Here is a 9,976-nt window from a genome sequence, read left to right as displayed (position 1 = left end):
TCTCCAAGCCCCCATGGCTGCTGCTGGGATCTATGCAGGACACACCATGGGGTGCTCTCAGCAATAGCAGAGGGCAGGCATCTTTCCAACCAGATGTCACTCACACTTTTAACCCCCATGAAATGCAAGATCCTGAGCCTGCTGTGTGAGTAGCATGACACTCTCCACATGGCACAGTAGCAGGAGTGGCATTTTACCCTCAGGTTGTTCTGGGGTAAGCAGAGAGTTGGGTGCTGTGTCCGGTACCTGTTAATGCAGATAATGGTGCCTCTGAAGGAAGTGAGAGCCTGGAAAGAGCACTTGCAGGAGAGGAAGGGTTGTGCTCTCCTGCCATCCCCATCAGAGCTGTCTTTCCTCAAGGAGACTTCTTGTGGCTGCATCCATTTTCTGAGAGTGTTTGTGGACACAGCCTTGCTCAGCCGGTGCCAGGTGGCCCAGCAGCAGCTGAGGTTGGCCATGCCCTTGGTGGGACCCGGCTGGTGGCCTCTGCACCCATTCATTAGCTCTGCTGGGGTGCTGCAGGCTGCAGCAGGTTTCTCAGTCATTGCCCTCCTGCTGCTTCCCTCCGCAGTAAGAAAATCCTCTGGCCACAGCTTGTGGGGGGAGTTGGGCAGAGGAGAGGATCCTCTCCAGACCCCCTCCGCTCACCTCCCTGTGTCTGCCCTGGCAGGCACAGACCCTGCCAGGCTGGAGGCCAGCACAGCTCTGCCTTGCTGTGGACCAGGCTGGGCCCCTCGGCCTCCTTGCTGTCTCTGGAGCTGTGCAGTTGACTCCCTGCTTTTAATAGAGAGCTGGGAAGGCACATTATGGAGATGAGGGTGTTATTTGCATAACGCTAATTAGGTAATTACAAATCATTTTGCTATGAGCTGAAGCGTGTGCTGTGACATAACGTTTATTAGTCATTCCATTCAGGCCCCGCTTAGTTAAGTCATTTACTGCACTAACTACTGAAGTTGGCAATAAAAGGTAAATGCACTGGGGTGCAAAGCTGAGATAGGGCACCCCATGTAAATCTGAGGCCCGTGCACCCACTTGGCACAGCCGGTGGCATGGGCTGGCCAGGACAGAGCCCAGCCCCAGCAGCCCAGACTGGGAGGGTGTTACAGCGATCACAGCAGTAGCCAGAGGGGGAGACCACATTTTAAGCCTTGCTTTTCAGCAGGCTCTTGGTTCTTTTGGGGCCGTTTTCTTAGGCCCAGGTGGCCTGAGGTGCTTTCACACGTTTTCACTGTCCCCCGTCTCGCTGCTGCTGGCTCTGCCACCCAGCGCAGAGGTGCCCATGCTCTGACACCCTCCCTGGAAACCCACCAAGCAGCCTGTGTTTGTAGGGATGCTAATGCTTCCATTTGTATCCAGCCTCTAAGTGCTTAGCGATCTGCGTGACCCTTGGAGCTCACCAAAACTATCTTCTCTGAAGACAGAAAGTCAGGAATTTGTCACCATGTGTTTCACAGCCAGAGAAGTGCTTTAATATTGAGGCTGTATCTTCTGGGGTTGCTTGTGGGGCACAGATGCCGGTGCTGTGCAGAGGAGCAGCTGAGGTGCCTGAGGAGCAGGTCGCCTGGCCCTGGCCTCCTGGGCACTTTGCTGGGCACGCATCCCTGCTGCCTTCCCTGCTGCCATCCACATGCCTCATGGAGGCAGCTCTGCTTGGCCAGCTTCCAGGGACCCCCCATGGCCACCAGCTTCCCAGGTTTGAGAGCCAGAGGCCACCTGCCTGGCAGGGCACTGAGAGGTGCCAGAGCCGAGAACGGCATTGCTCTTGCCTCTTCATAGCTCCTGCCCTGGTCTCTGTGACTTAGTGCTTCCCTATGGGAAAACAGCAGCTGTGCCCTGTCACGAGGGTCTGTGGAGCGCCCAGGCACTGAGGGCTTCCTGAGCAGGATCCCCGCTCTGCTGCGCTCCTCAGCTGGCGATGATGCTCCTTCTCGATGCACAGGACTGTGAAGAGCTGCCTTTGAGTCCACCGCAAGCACCTTCCTTGCATCTCCTGATTCAGTGTGCAGGGCTCTCTCCCTCTAAAGTGTCGTGGTTTAACCCCAGCCAGTGACAGAGCACCACACAGCTGCTTGCTTACTCCTCCCCCAGTGGGATGGGGGAGAGAATGAGAAGAACAAAAGTGAAAAAAAACTCGTGGGTTGAGATAAGAACAGTTTAATAATTGAAATAAAATAAAATGGTAATAATAAAAGAATATACAAAGCAAGTGATGCACAATGCAATTGCTCACCACCCGCCAACCGATGCCCAGCCGGTCCCCGAACAGCAACCCCCTGGCCAGCTTTCCCCTAGTTTATATACTGAGCATGACATCATATGGTATGGAGTATCCCTTTGGCCAGCTTGGGTCAGCTGTCCTGGCTGTGCCCCCTCCCAACTTCTTGTGCATCTCCAGCCTTCTCAGTCAGTAGAGCATGGGAAGCTGAAAAGTCCTTGATTTAGTGTAAGCACTGCTTAGCAACAACTAAAACATCGGTGTGTTATCAACATTATTCTCATCCTAAATCCAAAACACAGCACTGTACCAGCTACTAGGAAGAAAATTACCTCTACCCCAGCCAAAACCAGGACATAAAGCCACTCATCGGCAGGCACTGAGCGCTCTGTGGGCCCTCGGGGGGTGATGGGGCTGTTTGGGGTCACCAGCTCTGTGAAGGAGCTGATCCCACTGCTCAAGAGGTCAGCAGTCACCCTTTCTCCGAGGGTGGGACATGCAGGCCATGGAGAGCAGGATGCAAGCAGCTTCCAGGAGTCCGGTGCCACAGCCTCCTGGGTTTCCTGGCCTGGGATGGTTGGAACGAGGCTACGGATGTTCGTGTGTGGAAGGAAGGGCAACCCCACGCTAGTGGAGCTGGCACACAGGGGGCTGTGTGAGCAGCAGGAGGGATGGGCTGGCACAGAGCTCTGGTTCCTCCCTGCAGGCACTCTCTGTCTGCGCTTCCCTGTCCCAGCCTCCTGGGGACCACTGCTGCAAGCAATCATGCCCATGTGCGGGCACAGCGGTGGCCTGCAGGGATCTGTCTGTGTGCTCATTCCCTGCAAGGCCAGCAGACCCCCTCCTTCCCTGACCCATGTCATGGCATACCTTTCTTTTCCAGAACCAGATGAGCCATTTGAGTTCATTATCGTGTCCCTGACGGGCCAGACGTGGCTCTTTGAGGCCTCAACGTCAGAGGAGCGAGAGCTTTGGGTCCAGGCTATCGAGAGTCAGATCCTGGCCAGCCTGCAGGGCTGTGAGAGCAGCAAAAATAAGGTAAGAGGCCTTGGCTGAGTTCTGCTTTGTTCCCTCCTCTCTGGCATCTGCTTTGCTGCATCTGTCCCTGTCCCAGGCTTCCCTCTCTGTCCAGGCTGGATCCACTACTGATCCCTTTGCTCCTGGTCAGGGTTGAATCCCATTCCTGGGACTGTGCTGCTCCCCACTGGGTTTCCTGTCACCTCTCTGAGCTCCCTGTCCTCTCCCCAGCCTGGCTCCAGCCCCACGGAGCTCTCTGCATCCCACCAGGGCTGGATCCTGTGCTGTCCGCTCCCTCCTTGGACAGCTCTGCCTTTTTGCTCCCCCGGCACATACCCGGCTACAAATTGGTGTTCCCTCCGGACCCTGTTCTCTGAGCCCCTGTGCTGGACACCCCTCCTGCAGCAGAGCCTACGGGGTGCCCGCTGGAGCGAGGTGCTGGCAGCTCCCCGATGGGCTCTTGGGGTGGTGATGAGAGGACACGTGGCAGGGCAGTTGGCCTTGAGTAAACAGGGTTCCCGTGCATTTTGTTTCAGGCTCGGCTGGGCAGCCAGAGCGATGCACAGGCCATGCAGGCCGTCCGCACCGCACGTGGGAACAGCTTCTGTGTGGACTGCGATGCACCAAGTAAGAAATGCTGCACTGGGAGGTGGGGCCACTCACCCAGGGAGGGGAGGGGAACTCCACCCCAGCCACCTCCTCTCTTACCCCAAAGGGTCCTACTCTGTGGGGCTGTCTCGTCCTCTCCTGCAGTGGACCCGTTCTTCAGGGTTGGGGGGGCTGACCCATCTGCCCACGCTGGTCCATGATCCCTTACTGACCAGCCTGGGGTCCTTGCCTCTCTGCTGCTGGGGCACTAGGCTTGGAAGGGATTTGGTGGGCAGGTGCCTGCAAATACGGGTCTCCTGGGTCATAGGAGGCAGGCTGGTGAGTCCATGCTGGTATTAACTCTCCCCCACTGATCCTGCTGCCCTCAGATCCGGACTGGGCAAGTCTGAACCTGGGCTCCCTCATGTGCATTGAGTGCTCTGGGATCCATCGCAACCTGGGCACCCACCTGTCCCGTGTGCGCTCCTTGGACCTGGATGACTGGCCTAGCGAACTTCTCATGGTCATGACGGCCATCGGCAACGCCCTAGCCAACGCTGTCTGGGAAGGAGCAGTGGAAGGCTACCCCAAGCCCACCCCTGAGAGCAGTCGGTAAGGGAGATGGGGGACTGCAAAGATGCTTCTCAGACAATCACACCAGGAGGCTTGAGGGCACCACAGGAGGTTGGGAGCAGCCAGCCAACCAACCAGAGAGGTGGGCAGGAATCCTCAAGATACTTCAGTGTCTGGGGCACTGGAGGCCCTCTCCCACTGTCCTGGTGGGCCAGCAGGGCTTCATGGCTGGCCATGGCCATGTGGTGACTGCTGGAGCTGTGGCTGGCTGCAAAGCAGAAGGGGTTAACAGAGACGGCTTGGCAGCGTCGTGCGGGTCTCAAGGGTGCGTCCCTTTCAGGCCCTTGTCTGTCCCTATCGGAGCGACTCTCCTGTCACTCATCCCAACAAGAGCCCATTCTGTGGCTTATCAACGGATAAGAGCGGGTCAGGGGGCGGCAGGAGTGAGCATGCTCCGCGCGGGGCATTGATGGCCGCCCGCCAGATGCAGATGGATAGAATGGCAGCAGATAGCAGCGGCACAGCACACATCGATCTGCCCGGCCCCGCAGCCCCAGGCGGGACGGACGCTGCCGCAGCCTTTGTTTGCACCAGGCGAGACGGCAGCAGTGATAACGTGCCTCCCGTGGCACTGGGCTGTCGTGTGCAGCAGCTAACCTTTTCTTGCCGCTGGCCATGGCCCACACACAAGCAAGGGACAGAAACGGTCCATGCACTGGGGTCTGGGACGCTGCTGCTGTACATGCATGGACGTAAGCACACAGTGTACGTAGGGAGCTATAAGGAGATGCAGCGAGACAAGCATGTGTTGGGCATGTGTCCGGAGCAGTGTGACACAGAGCTGTCACAGAGCTCCAGTGACAGCCATGTACACAGGGGAGCACAGCAGGGGAGGTGTCTGCAGCAGGGGCTATGCAAGGGGTGCCCATGTGTGACAAACATGCACTGCTAACATGGGGTGCATTCAAGGTGGCAGCGCTGATACGCATGCCCCTTTGTACATGGGGGCCAGGCAGGTTGGCCCACGTGTGACAGTGACAGTGTCCCATCTGGCAGGGAGGAGAAGGAGCGCTGGATCCGGGCCAAGTATGAGCAGAAGCTCTTCCTGGCTCCGCTGCCCCAATCGGACATCCCGCTGGGGCAGCAGCTGCTGCGGGCTGTGGTAGAGGATGACCTGCGCCTCGTGGTGACACTCCTGGCTCATGGCACCAAGGAGGAAGTGAATGAGACCTACGGGGATGGAGATGGCCGCACAGCACTGCATCTCTCCTGCGCCATGGCCAACGTAGTGTTCACGCAGCTACTCATCTGGGTAAGGCAGGACCCTGCAGCCTCCGCCACAGCACTTCTGGCCTTGTTCTGGTGCTTCCCCACTGCAGCACTTCCTCGCTCCCAGGTCTTGGGATGCCCCTTGTCCATCCCCCTCCCATGGGTTCCCCCACATGCCCGCTGGCACTGCCCTGCCCACCCTCCCATCTCCCTCTCCCCGCCCGCCCCAGTGCCACAGAGCCCCTCTGCCCCTGATGGTGCTCTTGCTGCACCAGCCCCGTGCCCATGGGCCTTATGGCGCCTGGGTGCCACTGACCAGCTGCTTTCTCTCCTGCACAGTACGGGGTGGACGTGAAGAGCCGGGATGCTCGGGGCCTGACCCCGCTGGCCTATGCCCGGGGAGCCGGCAGCCAGGAGTGCATTGACATCCTCCTGCAGCACGGATGCCCCAGCGACAGTGCCATCACCACGCTGACCCCCAGCCTGCCCCGCCGCAACACCAATGCCAACAACAACTCCTGCACCGTGGTGCCAGCTGAGCTCGGCTCCAGCCCCAGAGCTGTCTAGCTCCTCACGGGCCCTCCACTCACCGCACAGCCGCCCTCCAGACCTGCCAGGGGCCCAGGGCCACAGGAGCGTGTCTGGGAGCCGCCCAGCCGGGCCACCCTCTGTGCCTGCCCCCCACCGGGATCCCTGTTCTGGCTGGGAGGAGGCCGGGGAGCCAGCCGCCTGCTCCTCTGTGCCGGTTCCTGTGGACTCTCCCCCAGCAGATGGGGGCGGGGCTGTGCAGACCCAGCACTGTCAGCTTGCAGAGGGGCTCCCTCATAGTCACTGGGATGGGGGGCTCCAGTACACCCCATTCTCATCACCGGTACAGGGGGAGGAGAGGCAGTTCAGGTGTGTGGCCCTCCCCTACACAGGTGGTACTGGGGAGGGCGATTGCTGCACCTGCTCTCCCAAACAGTAGGGCAGTTTGGGCACTTCCCTCCTGCCCTCCAACACAGGAGGTTGGCCTGGCTGTCCCTGGTGCAGTGGAGAGGTCAGGGACAGCAGGAGGTGCATGTTTCTCCACTGCACCCCTGTGCTTCTCCGCTTCTGGGCATTGCAGGGAGGCATCCCGTCGCTAGTACTGCTCCCCACGTGCTGATGCAAAGGGAGCTTCTCTCCCACACAGCCCCTGGAAAAAGGCCCCTCCAGCCTCCCTGGTGACCTAGAGGGGGAAGAGGATGGTCACCCTGGGATCCCCAGCTGCGTCTGTCTGTCTGTAGAATCACTGTCCTTCCAGGTTCAAGCCCCAAAGCCATACACAGTGTCTCCATCAGAGCATCCCTGCTGGCTCCCGCTGCTGCCCAGGCGGGGCTGGTCTCCGGCTGAGCAAGAGAAGAGAGGAGACGAGTATCTCCCTTTGGTTTTGGGCCAAGCCTGCAGCTGAGTGCTGGAACCCCAAGGCTTTGGACACTGCTGTGGAACGCCTCTGTCACTTGTGTATAAAATGTACATTGGAAATATTTATATGGACACTCTGTATATACTGTTTCTTTGCCATGAGTTGCCCTGTGTGTGTTATCTGCAGCCAAGGAGATAAAGGCCAATAAAACAATCCACCTCCTACCAACCCAGCTTTTCTGTGTGCTGCCTTTTGGGCCTCCAGGGCAGCCTCCGATCTGCTTGTTGCCCACACTGTGGGGTCTGGTGGGGTTCCAGCCCAGACTGACATTCAGCCCTTTCTCCTCCATTTGGGGAGTTGGTAACAGCAGTCCTGCACTGAACTGGGCTCCTTGGTGGACATGGCAGAGTGCTGGGATGGGGAGAGGAGATGTGTCAACCCCAGGCACTGTGGGACAATGCAGGGACTTGGCCCCAGAGGGATGCATGGCTCTGGCGGGATCAGAGATGGGCACAGCAGAGGGATGCACTGGGCAGGGGACATGCTGAGTCAGAAGTGCTGAGGCCAGCTGGTCCCTGTGCACAGTAGAGTGAGTTTGAAACTGGGGGGGGGTGGGGGAGGAGGCAGAGATGGGCAGGGAATGGTGGGCTGTCCTGGTGAGCAAGGACCCTGGATGGTTTGCTATGGCAAAAAGACTGCTGCAGAAGACTGGGGGTCATCTGGTCTCTGCTCTACCATCCCTGACCTCACATGCTTCCCCCAGCTTCTGGCCGAGCAAGGCCCCAGTGCTGCTGGTTCTCCACTGGCTGGGGGCTCCAGCGTGTCTCCCCCCTTGCCATGCATGGGTCCTGGCTTGGCACTACACTGGGACTGGGCCTGGGTGCCTGAGTGGTGGTGCTGTAAGGAAGGGAGTTGCCAAGACACCACGCTCTCCGCCCAGCATCCCACCTGCCACAGGTATCCCTCAGCAATCCCCTCCAGACCCCTGTTGCCTCCTTCCCATGCCCTTCTCGTGGCAGAGGGCTGCCACACTGGTGGCTGCAGATGGTGGCCCCAGCCCCTCTACCAGGCCCTTAACTCATCTCTGCGTGCCAACTGTGTATGCCTGTATTGTGGAACCCATCCCAGTCCCAGCCCTCCCCACCTGTGCCCTTGTCTGCCCCTCATTCTCTGTCCCGTCTCTCCTGCACGGTGCACATCAGTGCCCCCACACTGGCCCCAGCCCCGGCCCCAGCCCCAGCCCGATGCTGGGTTTGGTTAATTTCCTGGCGACTGCATTAACGGGAATGGAAGCCGAGGGACGGCAGCTCCTCTGGGGCCCATTAATCATCCCCCTCAGACAAGCTGCCTTGATTACAAGTGGCAAGAAATTCATTAGGGCTGCGGCTCTGACAACTTTTATCTGCGCGGCTGGATCTGACTCATTAGGCAGCCAAATTAAAGCCATGATGGGCCCTGATGAAATTCACTGCTTGTTTATCTTGTGCGATCTGATACATCTGCCCATACATCAGCTCCAGCGCGGGATCCCGCCCGGCCCAGCCCCGGCGCCTCCCTTCCCATCCCAGCCCTGCCCTGACCTGCCGGGGTGCCCCTGGCCTGCAGCACAGCCTGGACCCAGCTCCAGAGCCAGGCCCGGGCCAGGGTCTCCAGCCAAATCCCTCGCCTGTCCCCGCACTCTGCCTTCGGGGTTGGCCTCGAGGTCAGGGCTGGGAACAGCAGCTATGCTAATAGGAGCCATGTGAGGACAGCCCTGGGGCCACATGGCCTTGAGCAGCCCCTCCTGGGCCATGTGGTGCCCATGGGGGTGTGCAGCCCCCCTCGGGGCACCCACAGCCCTGGCCAGGTCCTGCTGGTGGTGGCACCACTGCCGGCACACAGCCCCGTGGAGACAGACCCCGTGCCCTGCTGTTGCCCGCATCTTGCAAATGGGTGGAGGTGATCCAGGGGCTGCCCCTCTGCTTGCGCCCAGGGGAAGGGAGAGCTAGCAGCTTCCCTGTGTGCTCTGACATGGTCCTGAAGAGCCAAGACAAAAGCCCTTTTCTCCAGTTCATGAGCTAGCAGACAAGGCCATCCTGGGCTGCTGGCACCGCAGTGGCCCTGGTTTCCTTAAGGAAGGCCACACTGCCACCCTATACCAATGTGCTGCCCCAGTGCAAGGGCCTGTGCTTGGCATGGGCAGTCTCTGGGCTGTGGCGTGCTGTTTCTAACCCCAGCAGGAAGGGGTTTGCACTCAACAAGTGTCCCTGTTAAGGAAAATAGCATGCCCCCATCCGGCCGTGGGGCCAGGCCCCAGCAGCAGCACTCCGGTCCTGCCCTGCCTTGCCCCAGCCCAGAGTTATCCCACTGTTTGAGCGCATCTCAGCACCAAGGTGGCCCACATGGTTTCACGTGGTCCCAGGCCAGGACAGGCTGAGGCAGGAGCTGCTATGTCCATGTTTAGGGGCAGGAGCTGCTGCCCCAAGTTTAGGCTGGTGCCAGAGAGGTGGCACAGGCAGACCCTCCACTCTTGCTTTGTATGCCATAGAAGTGTGCCAGGGCAGCAGAACAGTGGGGCTGTATCTGAGCAATGCAGCCCCCAGCAGCAGTGATGACCACACCAGCTCCTTGGCAGCACCCACCATAAGGACCCTGCCACAGCCAGCTGGCACCACTCACATCACTGAGCTGAAGCAGTGACTGGAGCAGGGTGTGGGTGCTGCAGGGCAGGAGCAGTAGATGCAGATTCATGCCATCAGCACACCCATGGTGTGCAGCCCCAGGCTGGAAACCAGCCGTGCCACAAGTCTACAATGCTTCCCAGAGAGCCTGGGCATAGCAGACCATGCCAGGACAAGCCCCATGGGGCACAACTCACAAACAAAGCCCCATGGGCCCTCTCGCAGCCCTAGGGAGCTGGCAGAGCCTCCTGGGGGGGGGGGGTA

At 59.5% G+C, this 9,976-nt stretch overlaps 1 protein-coding gene across 1 annotated transcript in view; it reads left to right on the top strand.

Annotated features, from left to right (window-relative positions):
• The window catches only part of AGAP3 (ArfGAP with GTPase domain, ankyrin repeat and PH domain 3), a 162,859-nt gene extending 155,581 nt beyond the window's left edge, over positions 1 to 7,278 (top strand). Inside the window, exons 14-18 of the mRNA XM_009330229.1 lie at positions 3,102 to 3,256; positions 3,772 to 3,862; positions 4,213 to 4,435; positions 5,453 to 5,708; positions 6,005 to 7,278. Coding sequence (XP_009328504.1) covers positions 3,102 to 3,256; positions 3,772 to 3,862; positions 4,213 to 4,435; positions 5,453 to 5,708; positions 6,005 to 6,232 — 953 coding nt within the window. The 3' untranslated portion in view covers positions 6,233 to 7,278. The remainder of the gene's footprint in view (positions 1 to 3,101; positions 3,257 to 3,771; positions 3,863 to 4,212; positions 4,436 to 5,452; positions 5,709 to 6,004) is intronic.
• Positions 7,279 to 9,976: the final 2,698 nt, after the last annotated feature.

This window comes from Pygoscelis adeliae, unplaced genomic scaffold (genome assembly GCF_000699105.1).
Source record: "Pygoscelis adeliae isolate BGI_AS28 unplaced genomic scaffold, ASM69910v1 Scaffold348, whole genome shotgun sequence".
NCBI classification, from domain to species: Eukaryota; Metazoa; Chordata; class Aves; order Sphenisciformes; family Spheniscidae; genus Pygoscelis; species Pygoscelis adeliae.
Note: the sequence above shows the minus strand (reverse complement) of the source record. Positions and strands in the feature narration are given on the sequence as shown.